General features: G+C 44.2%; 1 protein-coding gene across 2 annotated transcripts in view; it reads left to right on the top strand.

Annotated features, from left to right (window-relative positions):
• Positions 1-16,804, top strand: part of TOLLIP (toll interacting protein) — a 73,149-nt gene extending 56,345 nt beyond the window's left edge. For both annotated transcript variants that reach the window (XM_073574017.1, XM_073574018.1), the window contains exons 2-6: positions 4,892-5,041; positions 5,263-5,445; positions 7,236-7,388; positions 8,769-8,856; positions 13,513-16,804. In XM_073574017.1, the coding sequence (XP_073430118.1) occupies positions 4,892-5,041; positions 5,263-5,445; positions 7,236-7,388; positions 8,769-8,856; positions 13,513-13,724 (786 nt within the window). In that variant the 3' untranslated portion in view covers positions 13,725-16,804. The remainder of the gene's footprint in view (positions 1-4,891; positions 5,042-5,262; positions 5,446-7,235; positions 7,389-8,768; positions 8,857-13,512) is intronic.
• Positions 16,805-17,181: the final 377 nt, after the last annotated feature.

Here is a 17,181-nt window from a genome sequence, read left to right as displayed (position 1 = left end):
ATGGACACTTAACGGCCCTGGCCATGTCTACTGGACCATGCATCTGTGGTGAGGTGCCCCTTTCCACTCACTGATTGCTTGAGTGCATGGACAATGCGGTCTTTCACATGCAGGTGGAGGGCTGGGATGGCTTTTCGAGAAAAGTGCCGACTGGGTAGGTCATAGCGTGGTACTACGTAGGCCATGAGCTCGCGGAAAACTTCGCTTTCAACCAACCGCTGGGGTATCCTCTCTAACGAGATTAGTTTGGCAATGTGGGTGTTCAAACACTGTGTACGTGGATGAGAGGATGAGTACTTTCTTGTCCTACTGAGAGTCTCTGGTAGGGTGAGCTGGACTTGAAAGCTGCATATGGTGGAATTAGCGGTGGACATGGCGGACAGAGGGTTGGGGATGGTGTTGTTGGTCTTGCTGATGGCCTAGATTCAGTCTTTCGTAGCAATAACATTGTGATTCCCTGACTGCTTTGGCCATGAGACAACACCTCAACATTTGCTGCTGGTGGTGTGCTAACCGGTGGGCTTACAGTGGGGGAAGCGATGTAGCGTTGCTGACTACCTTCATTCGAAGCAGGTGCACATGTGATACGTGAGGTTTGGTAGTCCGTCCACGCTTGCAAGTGCATGGTGGTTAAATGTCTAAGCATGCAACTGGTATTCAAATTTCTCAGATTTTTCCCTCGGCTAAAGGTCTTTGCGCACTTCTTACAGATAACCTTTGCCTGATCATTAGGATTTTGTTCAAAAAAGTGCCACACTGCACTCTTCCTACTATGGAAGACATTTTGAGGCCTTGCACGCTTTGCTAATTTGACAGTCTGGCCAAGCTGTCCTGCAACTCTTTTGGTTTTTGTAACCCGTTTTTGGACTGCTACGGGCCTGCCAGATAACAGCTGTTACGATGTCGATGCCTGCTGCGGATCCTCCTCCTCTTCTGAGCTATTGGCAGCGGCACCCTCTTCCCCCAATGGATGCCAATCTGGGTCATCCATCACCTCCTCTTCAATTTCATGTGCGCCTTCCTCTGTTTCACCGTGTAAGGTGGTATAGTATGCGGGAAGGGGCACCTGAGTTTCATCAGGATCAGATTCTGGCTCGGTACACTGCGAGAACAATGTAGTGCTCTGAGTGAATGTACCAGCAGAAAAATCTAGCAGTGGCTGTGCATCAGTGCACTCCATGTCAGATTCATCTTGGACTGGGGAATTCACGATTTGACTTGATAACCCAGGCCTAGTATGTGAAAAGAGCTCCATGGAGTAATCTGTAGTGTGGCCTGCCGCATCCTTCACTTTTGGTAGGGGTGAAGGACACAAGGAAAGCTGTTGTTCCTGACCAGGAGCCTCCACTGACGACTCAGTGCTTTTATTTTTTGAAACTTCAGAAGAGGAGGCGAGAGAGCTGGAGGCTGTGTTAGCAATGTAAGCCAAAACTTGTTCCTGAAGCTCCGGCTTTAAAAACGGTTTACCTACTCCCAGAAAAGGGAGCCTTCGAGGCCTTGTGGAGTCAGACGATGACGCAGGCTCAACACCTCCTGCCTTAGGTGCTATTGTGCTTTTGCCACTACAAGCAGATGCACCATCATTATTACCAGCTGGCAACCCCCGCCCACTTCCATGGCGTCTTCCACCATACTTCCTCATTTTTGGAAAAATGTACCCAAAGTACCACCAGCTATATGGTACTGTAAAACAAGGTACAAGGTGTATATAGTATTGGGGAGAATTGGAAGCTCCCTACAGACTTGAGGACACTGAACTATTATCTCAGGCCCAGTGTAGATTACACCTTAATATAACAGGCAGAAATTGGATGGTGTATGACAAAGTACAAGGTGTATATAGTATTGGGGAGAATTTGAGTCTCCCTAGAGATTTTAGGAGGCTGACAATAATGCTCTCAGTCCAAGTGTGGCAGCAGGCAGCCTAATAAGCAGGACTGCTGCACACAAAAGGGTGGAAAAATGAACGCTTGATAACTGTGCAGAAAAGAGGAAGAAAAGTATTTTTGCTTTTAAAAAAGCAGTTTGCACAGCAGTGTGCAAACAGCAATGCAGCTATCAGGGAGCCTTATAAGGCAGCCTAATAACCAACAGAGCTGATGCACCAAAATAGAGCCTCCCATTGCACTGCACACTAACTGGTGTGTTATACAGTGGAAATCGCTACCAGCAGAAGCAGTTTTTTTTTGTTCTTCTTCCCTGCCTAACATTCTCCCTTATTCAGAATCGGCAGCCAGCAACCTCTCCCTAATGCTAAGATTGGCAGAAGTAAGATGGCGGTCGGCGTGCACGCCCTTTTATAGCCCCTGTGACGCCACACAAAGCAAGCCAGTCACTTGCATGCCCTTCTCAAAGATGGTGGTGACCGCTGCCTATGTCATCGCGTTGCCCAGTGTGTGTCCTCCATCATTGGCTGAAAAGGGGCGCTGGAAGCATCATTTGAAACGCGACTTTGGCGCTCTGGTTGCCAACCTTGTGGCTGACCTCACGCTATGGTTGGGTTTCGTTTCTTGAAACTCGACTTCAGCGAAAGTCGCTGACTTATGAATTTGACCGACCCGTTTCGCTTAACTCTACTCATTACTCTTCTGAATGAGCGCTTACAGGTGTAACGTCTACTTGTCACAGGAGGAGAGTGACATCTGGTGGTAACTCTGGGTTTTGGTCATTCATGTCTGTCTGAATTGCGTCTAACTGTGCAAGAGTCATTGACTCACATCGGAGAACTATATATATATATATATATATATATATATATATATATATATATATATATATATATATATATATATATATATATAATTAATTTTGTGCAGGAGTTCAGAAATCTCATTCACTTTACTGGTACAGTAAGGCTATGGGCCCACGTAGCGTTTTAAAGCGCACACTAAAAACCGGACTCCTTCCCAGAAATCGCGCGGTTTTTTTTCCGCGCGATTTTACCGCGATTCTGTTCGCGATTTTGCCGCGATTTTCTCAAGCACTTTCCAAGCGATTTGAAGCATCGCTTGGAAAGTGATTGACAGGTTGGTCACACTCATCAAACATAGTGTTTGACAAGTGTGACCAGCTTTTTACTATTGAGGCTGCCTATGCGGCATCAATAGTAAAAGATAAAATGTTAAAAATGATAAAAAAAAATAAAACATCGGGGTATATTTACCTTCCGGCGTCCCGCGCTGCCATCCCGGGCCACAGCGTTCCCAGTAATGCCTTGCGAGACCTGTGATGATGTTGGTCTCGCATTACTATAGCGATCTCGCGAGACCGCGTCATCACAGGACCTTGCCGCAAGGCATTACTGGGACCGCTTAGGCCGGGAATGCAGCGCGGGACGTCGGAAGGTAAATATACCCCGATTTTTTTTTCTATTCTTCTTTTTTTTTTTTTTTTTTTTTTTTTACAGGGCTATGGTACCCAGGGCCTGGAGGACAGTCTCCTCTCCTCCACACCGTGGGTACCAACCGCACATGAGACGCTTAACTTCCCGCATGATGGGCATAGCCACATGCGGGAAGTAAGCGATTCTCATGCATTCCTATGGGTGCGGAATCGCGGCAATTCTTTGCGATTCCGCACAAAAGAATGAGCATGCTGCGATTTTTTTTTCCGCGATGCGATTCCGCCGCGGAAAAAAGTGCAGCATTAGCACAGAATGTGCGGAATGCCATAGGAATGCATGGGGGGCGTTCTGTACACGATTTTTAAACGTTTTCGCGCCGAAAATTGCTGCAAAAACGCTTAAAAATTGCATCGTGGGCACACAGCCTAAAATGCAGCGTTTTAACCCTTAAAAAAAAAAAAAAGTGACAAATCATAGCATGTGAACAAGCCCCAATACTTGCTGAAAAATCAAACCACCCATTTTATAGAGTACTTGTGCTTCACTGTGACTGGTGTTTTTGCTTGCAGTCTGTCTTGTGTTGTAGCGACCACTCTGATGGCCTCAGGATGGTACATGTGAGTCGATTGAGTCTGTGACCATAACATTGCCAGATACAGAACTACATTGCTTGTACATAACTTTCAGTTCATGCATATTCCTAGCTTCTGTGTCCGGTGACACTGGTGGAAGATGTGATCGCAGATCCTAGTGAAATCCAGATCTGCTATTGCTCGTAGTTGGGTGAGCGCCCTCTAGTGGCCGCCTCGGGTATCTTTACATTTATCGCAGCCAGCACCTGTCACTGAGGATCTGGCACTCAGTATCTCTGTAATGGTTTTGTCACGTCACATGCTGGGTGTTGCTGTCGCTGGTCATCTTGTGCTGACTTGTGAGCACTCCCATGATGGCACTAGAGCGACTCGCTCAGGATTGGTGTCATTTCGCCCCCAGCACTCCTGGTTCCGGTCTCGGGTATGACTGTTCGGAGCGCTCCTCCTAAGGCTCGCTGTGACGCACCCAATGAGAAGCAGGGTGGGGCTGACGACGTGCTGTGCTTGCCTTTTAACGTCTTAATAACGACTCTAGAAAATAAAAGGAGTTTGATTCCGGTAACACTGAGTTAAAGGACTTGTATCAGGAACCTGGGATTTTTACATGAAGATGCTGCGATCAGCTAGATAATCCTAAATTCAGAGCCATTGGTGGTCTCCTGTCTGGGGCATCTAACACGGCACATGCATTGTCCAGAGCACTGACAAAAGGGGTATCAAGAAGACAACCCTATATGTCCTCTCTGGGGGTCTCCACGTATGGGCCAGAACATTCTGGCAGACTCGAGCCTTTCTTGTCTTACAGCAGTGGTTAAAATCTGAATGGCCACCATGTAAGATGCAGCGATTCAATCCCTGACTGATCGTCCCATTCTGAAAAGGGCCGTCTCTGGTGAAAATCATGCCACGTGCTTAATAAACCTGCACCTATAAAGCTTTATCCTTGTCATTGCAGGTGTTCATCGGGGAACTACCCCAAGACTTCCTGCGCATCACTCCCACCCAGCAACAGCAGCAGATCCAATTAGACGCCCAGGCGGCACAACAGCTGCAATACACTGGAGCGATGGGCACCATGGGCAGACTCAGCGTGACGGTGGTGCAGGTATGTTAGCATGTTTGTTGTGCATCATTTTGGAAACCGCATTACAGTACTGGGAGGTGGTCGCCAGTTGTATCGGAGAAAACCTGCGGGGGTCCGTCAGGTTCTTCCAGCAATTTGCTCAAGTTGATGAATCCGGTTCCATGACACAATTCATTAGGTACAGATATACTGTATATACGTATAATGTATTTGTAGTTTATCTGTTCACGTTTTCTTCCTAGGCCAAGCTGGCAAAGAATTATGGCATGACCCGAATGGACCCTTACTGCAGGATACGTTTGGGGTACGCCGTGTATGAGACCCCCACTGCACATAACGGAGCCAAGAACCCTCGCTGGAACAAAGTGATCCAATGCACCATCCCGCCAGGAGTGGACTCTTTCTACCTGGAAATATTTGATGAGGTTAGTATGCAGTAAAACGCCTTCAGTCATTGTACCAACATCATGGGCAGCACAATTCTGTTACATGACCGCTTTCCCTAGCATACACCCCCTTTAATATAGTATGAGACCTGCATGGAGAGGGCCCATTGGGAGATTTTGCATTCACTTTATTCCCCTTCTAAGTGTTGATTGCATGGCCAAAAAGTCAGCTGCACTTCTCTGTAAGCTGTGCCATATTTTTCATTAATTTTATGCATAGAATGTGTCTATGAGGTGGGATATGCCAAAAACTGGCCATCTGCTGTAGTGCAGTGCCTCGGAGCATATATGGATCAAACTACTAGTGATGAGGGAACTTGCTGGGATAAGGTGTTATCTGAGCATGCTCGGGTGCTAAGCGGGTGTCTTCAGCATGCTCAAAAAATGTTCGAGCCACTGCATGTCTTGTGCTTAGACATCCGCAACACATGCAAGGATTGTCTAACAAACAGGCAATCCCTGCATGTGTTCCAGCTGTCTAACAGCCACAAGACATGCAGCCGTGGGGGCTCAAACATATCTTTCGAGTACGCTGAAGACAGTCTGTTAGCACATGAGCATGCTCAGATAACACCTTTTCCGAGCACGTTCGCTCCTCACTATACACTACCCATCAACACCACCCAGTTGCCAATTTAGGGAATGGAGGACCTGTTTCCATCAATTGGCGTGATATTTAGTCATTCACACATGGCCATGGTGATTGTGATCATGTAGTGGGGAAATGAGCCTGAGACTTGACCTGCATATTGGAAATTGGTCTAACCTCCATGTCATCAAGACCAGAGTGAAAAATGCCAGTACTGAGGGGACAGTGGTGGGGCCAGAGATGCTCCTGATTCATTAAGGGCACACGCCCGTACTGAGTCAGGAGCGTCTGACAAGTGGCGTGTGCCTCCCCACAATTCTTACGCTAGTCGGGGACAGGAGTAATACTTCAGGTATAAAAGATGCTGCAGCTTGTCATGAATTAGAGGAGTGTGGCATCACATCCCAATTCTTTTTTTTTTTTTTTTTTGTAAAACTTGTGTAATAATGTTTGCCTAAAAATGTTGTAACTCTTCAAAGCGATTTATACCAGAATTCTAGTGTAATCTCTAATAAATCGGGGCATGTATCGATGGTTTGGCACTTCAGTTACTGAGATCCCTGACGTTTGTGTACAGCATGGTTCAAGCGTGCTTGGATTGCACCTGATTTCACACCACAAAGCTGCAGCAAGCTCATATTTAACACCTTAAGGCTATGTGGGCACGTTGCTTTTTTGCTTGGAGAAATTTCTGCAATGTTTCTGGCTTTTTGCATCTCTTGGCAGCAGAGAAATGCACTGTGTTTTTGGTGCTTTTTTATGCATTTTTTTTTTTTTTCCTGTGCAATCAATGAGTCAAAAACGCAAAAAGCACTGACATGCTGCAGAAAAAAGCGCACTGCAGATACGTGCGGAAATTTACTGGTTATGTGCACAACACTTCAGGATTGCTATTGAATAAGCTTGCATAAGGATTCCATTGCAGTTCTGGACCATTTACGCGCTGAAAAAAACCGCACGGAAAACGCATCAAGTGCGCACATAGCCTTATAGTATGTGAGTGCGATTCACTAAAAGTCCTCAAGTAACACAAAGTTTTGGTCACATATGGACTAAGGGTAAGAAGTTCAGACCCACAAGATGGCGCACTCACAAACTCCACCTGTGTTATTCTCATATGTCCGTGGTTATTTTCCCTTTTAATGAACTCTATACTTCACTTATCCTTACGTCTCCACAGAGAGCCTTCTCCATGGATGACCGCATTGCTTGGACACATATTGCCATCCCAGAAACTCTGAAGGAGGGCAAGGTGGTGGATGAATGGTTTAGTTTGAGTGGAAGACAAGGAGATGACAAGGAAGGCATGATTAACCTGGTGATGTCCTACACGGTGAGAGCACTGCTTATTCCGCACATAGTAGGAGTGGTGGTGATCGGGCCTGGGACGTTTGGAGAGACTGTTCTTGTAGGGACATAGACCTAGGACAGCTGAAGGACTTTGTCCATACACCTACCACTTACAGGACGGTACCTCATAATCTATTTAACGTTTCCTTGAGGCATAGCGGTTATGTCTGCATAGTGGAGAAAAGGCAGCATTTATGGGCATTGAGGGTTATTATAGCACAGATGATGGACGTGGGGGTAAACTAGCTACCATGGATTGGAGATTTTGGGGGAGATGTACCAAATTTGGCTTCCTGGGCCACTGCTCCACTATTTTGCACCAATCTCATTTTATAGAAGTGTTTTTGCTCTTTACACTGAAAAGTCTAATGGACCTCATATTGGCCTAAAAGATCTACTAATGATCCTATTAAAACTGAAGCCAATACTACAGAGTCATAGAGGCCTAATAAGCAGTGGCCCTGGCTTTGCAGTTTATTTCCCAGCTCTCACATTAAGTTAGTTGCAGATTAATGGGAACCTGTCTAGTTTCCAAATGCTTTTAATTTGCATATATGGGGCTATTCTGCAGGATAAAAGCAAAGCTGTGCAGCCGCCGCACTGTCCTTGCCACTACTGGGAGGAAATGAGCTTTTTATTGCTCCCGGCAGCCATCCCAATACACGTCTTCAGTCACCGCTCCATGCATAGTGATTGGCGGCTGTATCCACTTCCTGGCATTGACAGACAGCCAGCTCAGCACTGATGCGCTACACAGCCGGCTGTCAGTCAGTGCCGAGATGTGCTCATAGCCGCCACCCGCTATGTACTGAATGGTAACGGAGGCCACATCTCTGTCTGAAAGCTGGAGGAAAACAAGCTGATGGAAAGATGCATTTAAATGTTTCTCTGTGGTGAATCACCAAGCGACCGTACTTGGTTTGAACAGTCTTTTTGTGCTGACATGATAGTCCCTTTAAATCCCCATTTTACTTACATTGTATTGTAGTTTGTAGCACACTTCCCATCAATTTGCTACTCACTTTAAAATAACACATTCCTGCATTTTTATGCAACCATGCTACAAAATGGGATGAATACAGTCTTAAATAAGTTTTCCGGGCTTCAGGTACATTTCTGCAGTCTCTGTAGCTAGAGAATCCAGACGGCGTGCATTATGTGTACTGTGAGGATCTCTTGCTTTTGCCAGGTTGAGCAATGGTCCTGTGTCCACCTGTATGCAATGCACATACTGCAGGTCACCTACAGACTAGATTCTCATCTGTGTGGTCTCCACTCAGTGGTCAGTGACAGCTGAAATTTCACTGAAGCCCACAAAACCCTGTATTTTGTTGCCTAACCTCATTGTTGACTTCTCTTGTAGTCTCTGCCCGCAGCAATGATGCAGCCTCAGCCTGTGGTTTTAATGCCTACAGTGTTCCAGCAAGGTGTTGGCTACGTACCCATCGCAGGTGAGGTATTGATGATTTAATATGTATATGCTGCAGGTTGTGGCACACAAGTATGTTCTCCAAGAGTATAAGCTGGGCCTAAATAGAGCTTGTCAAACGGAAGTAAAAGCTGATTTACATGGCACAAACTACCATTTTTAAAGAAGCCAACTAATGGTAGATATCTGTAGGGTTGTCTTTTCCATATTGGATTTTTTGGCATGTTTTGTAGTTGGAGATGGGGAAGGGGGTGGAGGATGAATCCAATTAAATGACCATTTCACATATCGTGAAGAAAAGTGAACGTTGCACACTCGTCCCAGCGCAAGATGTCCACGTAGGGTTCTCTACCTTATCCCATAGTAAACAGAACTCTGCCGTTTTATATACTTGTTCTGTTTTTATTGCTAGAGTATCCAGAAACCATGACTCTGTGGTGAGATTACATGACCTTTCTCAAGCAGGAGCTAATCAGAGTTAACGAGCCGCGCAGTGAGTGGCGGTATGACTGCCCTGGTGAGAGGCGTTCCTCTTACACATTCTGATTAGCAATCTGTTTGATAAAGGTTATGTAATCTGACCACGGCGTTGCGTTTTTTGGATTGCCCAACAATAAACAGAACACTTGACGATTTTTTGTCTTTTCAAATTGCGACTTTTTTTTACATTGTGGCAGAGAGCAATCGTGGCTTTATTAAAATTAAATTTAACGTATGTCATGCGTTACTTCAGAAAATGGCCAAATGGAATTCTTAAAGGGAATCTCGTGTTTCCTATTGCTGCACAATAACAAATGTGGAATTTTCCTTGAAATTAATGAGCATGCTGCGTTTTTTTACCGCAAAGCGTTTTTTTCACGGAAAAAAGAGCATCAATATGCACAAAAAGTTCAAAATGCACTAAAATGAATGGGATGCTTCTTTTAAGCGTTTTTTGAGTGGATTTTTATGGTAAATCCACGGGAAAAATGCGAAAAAAAAAAAAAAAACGCTGTGTGTGTGAACACAGCCTAAATGGATTATTATATGCCTACATCACATATACTATGACGCTGCTTGGATGTGGTACAATGGTGTTGCTGCCCTTTTAATTATCAGCCCTTTTTCATTTGCATTTATTCTGTTTTTATTAAATTTATAATAAAATTATTAATCCGGTCTGATATGTTCTGGTGTCCCTTCCTTCTTCTTTTAGGCTATTCTTAGGAGTGGCTAGCAAGATTTTTTTTTTTTTTTTTTTTTTTTTTTTTTTTTCCCTCTCCCCTTCGGTACCTGTTATATAAGGATGGGGGGATGAATGGGATTGTTAGGAGAGCTGAACTGGAAGCCTGTCTGACCAATTTGCTAGCAAATTCCATTCTACAACATGGCTTCTGTTGCAAGAAATAGGAGTTTTGGCTGATTCTAATTAAAACCTAATTGCATTTCAGTAAATTGCCCCAAAGGTGTCCATGGCCCTTCCAACCTTTTCTCTCTGAGGCCGCTTCTGCTAAATGAGATGGTGGGCTTCCCTTTAGCTGTTTTCGGATGGTCCCTTACCTGCCTGTTGGCTTAGCAACTTTATTGAAGACACAACTTTGTTACTGTTGAAGTAAAGATTTTGCACTGATGGTGGTGATCTGTTTCTGCCTTCTGGGTGCACCGGCCAGCATATCCAGTCACCATGTGCTCATTGTCGGCATACAGGTATTTCTGGCTTGCAGAGTAACCCCGTCATTACATTGCCATCCTTCTAATGAGCCTTGTTATATGACATGATCCAAACCAGAGTCCTCTCCAGAAGGAAATGCCCCCCCAAATCATCTGCTGACTGCTATTTCGGGGTTCCTTGTCGCTGTAGAGTAGGATACTGGGTGACAGGGCTGTTACCGAACAATATGGAGTAAACGTTCTCCTTTGGGGAAGCACAGATCAGCCTCTCACCGAGCCAACTCCTACCTTGCTCTGTACCAACAAGGGTTCGAGACCTCCTAAAACTGATGTCTGCAGATGGTGGTCTTTTCCTTCTGCTGAAGCCTCTAGTTTAGCTGAATATCCAAAGACAAAGACTTGAACATGGTGGTGTCATCCTGTCTTATCATGTATATTCTGACTGTATTTCCTATCGTACATTAGCATGGTCTCTGGGTGCTTATTTCCATCTCTATGGCGCACACACACACCGAGGATTTGGTTCCTTGTCTCTGGGTTGTATAGCTCCTCAATGATCAATTTCCATCATCCACACAGCGGCGTTTGCTTGTTTTGCTGTAAAATGCACAGAATTGTAGCAGAGTAATTCTAATCCACAGAGAAAGTCTCATCACAACACATACCCCGTGGATCCAACTTCATAGGCAGTGTTTCTTCTTTATGGTAATGAGCATTAATGGCAACTCACACCACCTGTTCTTTGGAGCAACCCGTAGAAATAGGCTCTGATCTGGGCAATCGAGACTTGCAGAGAGTGGGAGGAGGTGAGCTGTGACCATGTATCAAGACAGGATCCACCATTCATATCTACAGTATATTGTATACGATGTCTTTTATAGTGAAAACTTCAGCTGCGTCTTCTGTACACAACGGAGAGTGCGAGTTTAGTATCAGGCCTAGTGACCGTATGATTGCAAAAATAAAAGGCAAGGCAACTGAGGGGGACTTGCTGAATAAATATGTATGTTTTTGTATTTTTGTCCCTTTAGTTTCCTATTGCCTGCCAGTTGGGGAGGGTCCAGAGACCCTGAAGAAATGCACAAATCTGTGTAATTTTTCCATTGAGTCCATTCTTTTGTGTGCTTATGCACCAATTGTGGTTTCCTGACCTGTGCTCTCCTCAGGGGTCTTTTTAACCAATTGGTGTTGGTTTTGGGACCTGGAACCCCTACTGATCTGCAGGCAATAGCGATGGAGACCTCCATTGTCAACCTATTGTTCAAAAAAGCATTGTTACTCTTTAAACAATGGGTCATTTTGTGGTGCAAGATAAAAAAAAAAAAAGTGTTCAGCTCACCCTTTGTACTTCCATTCTATCTATCACAGGCAGTTGGGGGCAAGTAGGCTGGTACAGCCCTTAGCTACAAATCAGTAATGGCCTCTTTATTTGACTATTGGCTTATAAATGGGGTTGTGTGTAGTTTTTGTTTTGTTTTTCATTCATGTAGCTGTACGAGGGTTTTTTTTTTTTTTTGCTCGCTGAGCTGCCATTTTTTTTTATTGATGCACTATTGGGTTATATATTTTACATTGCATAGGGGGTCTTCACTTATTTTGCATTGGGGCAGTGAAGGTAGCCTTTAAGAAAAATATGCAATGTACACATTACAAGCAGTTATTTGTGTGCTACTTTTAAATTTGGTGTTTATGTTTTTGATTTGTATTGTAGCTGCCCTTGGCTGTTTGTTTATTTTTTAGTTTCCCCTCTGGTGGCTGGAATCTAAAAGCAGTTCTTGCAGTCTCTGCCCTGAAAATCAAAATTGGGAATAACTTATAATGACTTTTTAGTTTAAAAAAAAAAAGTTTCTACTTAAAGGGAACCTGTCACCAAAAATACCGTCCAAATTGCAGACACCATGTTATAGAGCAGAGGGAGTGGAGTAGATTGATATCTAGCTCTTCCTGACTTTTTTGTGTCCCTTGGGCGGTCCGATCAGTGACTTGACAGCTATCTCTGTAAGCATACGTCTGCAAAGAAAAATATCAGTCACTGGTCAGACTGCCCACTGGACACAAAATCACAGAGCGGCAATTAATTTGATTAAATCCCGGTTACGGCTCGCTTCCACTTGTGAATAAGCCGGACGAATGCAATCCGCTTTAAAAATCTGATTGCGTTTGTGCAATGGTGTGGGTTTTTTTTTTTTTTTTTTCTCCTCTGCTTCTATCTGATTGCAATCAGACAGAAAAAAAAGCAGCACGCTGCGATTGCGTGCCAAATTCTGATGGCTCGCACCCATATAAGTCTGAGTGCGTGTGAAACATTGCACTGCACTCGGATATCACCTGAGTGCCGTGCTATTCCTGCTGACGCCAGCAGCAGAGGAGATGGAGAAACTACTTCCTCTGTCTCCTCCACACCTGAGCACTGACACTCGGATCACGCTCGCAGCAGAGCAGGAGCCCGTGTCATTAGCAGATTGCATCTTATGTGATTCGCTAATGTGACTCCAGCCTTCTACTGAATCTTCTCTCACAAAGCTGCTCCGCTCCACTGCTGTATGTCATGGTGCCAGCGGATTGGACGACATTTTCGGAGTTACAGGGACTCTATAAACTAGTATTTCACAAGGAATATCTGAACATGCGAAACGTCCTCTGTCCCCTCTTACTTTTCCATTTGTCAGACTGTTCTAGTTTTTCTTCCTTGATATCTTTTTATCTTATTTTATTATTTTTTTTCTAAGCCAGAGAATTAATTTCCCCTCTAATGACTCTGCAGTGCCAGTGACTGCTACAAAGCCGCCTCCAGGACTGACCCCGTTTGAAGTTGACGCTTTGTTCTTTTGGCTCGGCGTTTGAGCACTGTCACCGCTAATAAGGAATCCTATTTTTGTGCAATATTTTCCTATGAAAAGAAACTTCTATGGAGAAAAAGTTCCTATTTTGATCATTCACAGATCAGAATCTAACGTATTATATGTATATAATAAGAGCCTGAAGCGTGGGCAGTAATAACCGAGACTTCTTTTTCTTTTCCTTCTAGGTATGCCATCGGTTTACAACCCAGGAATGCCAATGACTCTACCGCAGCCGGCTGTGAACCCACAGCACCAAACAAGAGAAGAAGACCTAAAAGCCCTCAAAGATATGTTTCCAGGCATGGACCAAGAAGTCATTAAATCCGTTCTCGAGGAACATCGAGGCAACAGAGAAGCAGCAGTCAACTCCCTACTCCAGATGGCCGAAGAGTCTTAGTGACAATCTCGCTCTGCGGTTCCCCTTTCCCTGCCAGTGTCCTATCTGACTTGCCAAGATGGAATCTCCGTTCCTATTTTTCTTTTTTCCTCTACTCACGAGTTGTTGTTTTGGCTGTTCATTGTGTGCTCTATCAATCTTCTCCACCACTACAAGATTTGTGACTTTCCTTACATTATAGCTCGCCCTGCAGTACTCTTATTCATGGAAATGCGTGTACTCCAGGCCGCTCTTCAGCTTACTCTACTGATATTGTTTTACAATGGGAATGAATGGTTAGATGTACAGGCTATTGTTGGCCGGCATAGAATGTGATCTGTTTTATGTTTTTAGTGAAACTGAATATTATATGGCTAAAGTCTGCCAGAAGGTGGTGTGTACCGATCTATGGGCTCATGCGGGGCTATATGCCACAGGGGCTCATTGCCCGGTATCCACCATTCAAGAGAATAAGAAACAAAATCTTTAAAAAATATATATTTAAAATGCTTAAAGTAAAGGGTTTTATTCAATGTTAGGTCTGATCTCGTTACAAATACTTGGTAAGGTACCGAACCACCACGCAATCATTTCTCCTGCTACTAGGAGAGCCTCACATACTGCTGTATATGCAACAGGCTGAAAATACAACTATGCAAAACCCAAATGTAAGATCGGAGTACAGTCGCGGCAGAGCAAAGCCGTCCTCTCGTTAGATTCTGCTTGGCCATGTATATGTTTTCCATCCATCTCTGCTGCTATCTTTCTCCTGTGAAGCCAGAGCTGTCAGTCAAAGAGGAGATAGATGGAAAACAAGTAGAGGGGGGGAAGTTCGCTGAACTCTGGCCACACCAAGGGTGCACCAAGCTCCTTTGCTTGGTTTAAACAGTCATTTTGAGCTGACACTCTTCACACAAGCCCGATACCTGCCATAGAAACGAAAGCTTAATTGCTTTTCTTTTCTTTTTTTTTTCCAACATTTTCTTTCCTTTTTTGCAATAAATCTGAAGTTTGTGGAGCGACACTCGCCATAGACACATTAAAGCTGCTGGCATAGCTGCTGTAGGAGTGTGGAGTGCTGACAGTTGAATTTGTATGGAAGTCAGCTGCCCCTTCTAGACATTTATTTTCAGGTATGGCCACTCTTTTTTTTTTTTTTTTTTTTTTTTTTTTATTTTATTCAATTTTGATGGGAAAACCTCTTAAGTTTTATGACCCCAGCTTCTTCCATTGCTTGTAATAAACCGCCTGGTCACTGTGCCCTATTAGATTTTATAGAAGGCATAAATGGGGGTTTCTATGATTAACAGAGGGCTATTCTGTGAAAACAGCTTTGATGGGACCCCGCACGCCTACGGATTTACATGGCTAGCCGTTCTTTTCCACTCTCAACCTGAAGCGCATAGCCTAAGAGTTGATCGCTGGGTTGTCTTCTTGAGGAGCCCACTTTTTAAGTGCAGTAGTTATCACTACTGTGTTTCTTCCCTGTAAGGAGCCATCTTGACTCTCAGGCCTGGGTTACATTACACCTTTTCAAGTATCAAGTAGGTGTGTTATCTTTGTGGAATTCCTGCTGAAATTCTAATCTTATCCTGAGTGTGTGAACAGGGACAAACACCTGAGACATTTCACATTCCGCTGACAACTCTCCCGGCTCGCCCGAGCATTCATGTAGTTTCAATGTGGAAAGGAGAAAAGCTGCTGCCGGGGGCTATCTACTATGAAAGCAATGGCTTTGGATATATTCCATTAGGTGGATCCTTCTTGTCCCCTTACTTCATTGGAGGATTCAGCCATCTTTCATTGGATATTTATTGAGACCTTAAGACCGACTGCTTAGTTATAACTTGCCTGGGTAGTCATGGTTAAATTCCTAGTTGAAAGTTGCTTGTAGAAATATACTGTGTGCCGTTCCTTGTAGACTATCCAGTATTTCTTAAATGTAATGTTTGTTTTCTCTTTAGGATACATAATAGATTAAGGATTAAAATGATCAAAATTATATACATAGAGAGAGAGAGAGAGAGAGGAGTTTGAGGACTCGACTACTGATTTATATGTAAGATGGGCATTTGTATGAGATCGGTGGGGATTCGACTCCTGGCTCCACCAACGATCAGCTGATATCTGCTCCGGTGGCAGATGGCAATAAGCAATGTACAGGGTGGTACATAGTACTGTGGATTTTGCCCTATATATCAGTTCTTGTGTTTCAGCTGATCTGTAGGGGTGCCAGACGTGGGACACCACCGATTGCGTATTGATGACCCATCCTATGGATCGGTCATCAACTGTTTAGTTCTAAATATTGCTTTTTGATCAGTTTTTAGAAAAAAAAAATAAGCTGATGTCGATATTTTTTTGTTGTGTGCAATATGGCCCCTTATGCCTAATGCGTCTATCTCCTAATGCATCCGTCAGGCACTGGTTATATTCGTTTTAGGTCTGTTGCAAGTTCTGGCAGATTTGTCTTGACATGGATAATAGAAAGGCCTTAAAGGGAACTGTCAGCGCAAAATGACTGACCAAATACGACCACTTGGTGCTTCATGGCGGGGCCAGTCGTTAATATACACCCCCCCCGCTTGGTTTTCATCGATCCTCGCCCTTTTTGGCCCTATAAAGCCAGAGCTGTCAATCAAAGAGGGGGTGGTAGAGATTGAGAGCAAACAAGTAGGTATGGAGCACCGAGCGGCTGCACTGTCTGATCAGTCATTCTGTGCTGACAGTCCCTTAAGGCCAGGGTCGCACTTGCGAGTGTGATGCGAGAAACTCGTGCATCAATACCGGGCGCTGCCGCCGGCACTCGGGACTGGAGTGTGCAGCTGCATAGATATACATGCAGCCGCACACTCCGGTCCCGAGTATCGGCGGCAGCGCTGGGTATTTTTTTGAGAGACTTGCGCAAGGTTCTCGCATCACACTTGCATGTGTGACCCCGGCATAATCCCAAAAATAAAAAGCGGTAGCGGTGGTGACTGTGCTTTACATTTGCTGTCATACCTCAGAAAAGCTACAATCAGTCTTTGTGGCTGCAGTGTAAATGTTAATGCTAATTTTTGTGAAAAATTTAGAAAATTAAAGCCAATGTTTTTACGGAGGATTTGCCCATCCCTCTCCTGTCTTTAGAGATGGCAGCGTGCCATACTGTAAGGCATATACATTGCTGTAAAATAGCTCAAAGTTCATATTTTCTTAGGTATTACCATATTTATTGCTCTTTTTCTTTATGGGATCCAAAACTTTATTCCAGTGTTGCTGGTGCCTGGCAGGGAATATACTAATGGTAGCTTGGTTCTTTTGGCCTCTGCTTATTTGCAGAAATGGGCCTGTCCAGGGAATGTGTATATAGAGTTCCCCTTTAAGACTGTGTATTTTGATGCACATTAATCGCTTTAAAATAGGGGAACAGCGAATATATTATGATGTGAGTGATCTCTAGCAATCTTATACATTAGGACAGTATTAGTTTTGATAA

This window comes from Dendrobates tinctorius, unplaced genomic scaffold (genome assembly GCF_039654945.1).
Source record: "Dendrobates tinctorius isolate UK_male_01 unplaced genomic scaffold, ASM3965494v1 ptg000037l, whole genome shotgun sequence".
Lineage (NCBI taxonomy): Eukaryota > Metazoa > Chordata > Amphibia > Anura > Dendrobatidae > Dendrobates > Dendrobates tinctorius.
This window is presented reverse-complemented; position numbering and strand designations above follow the sequence as displayed.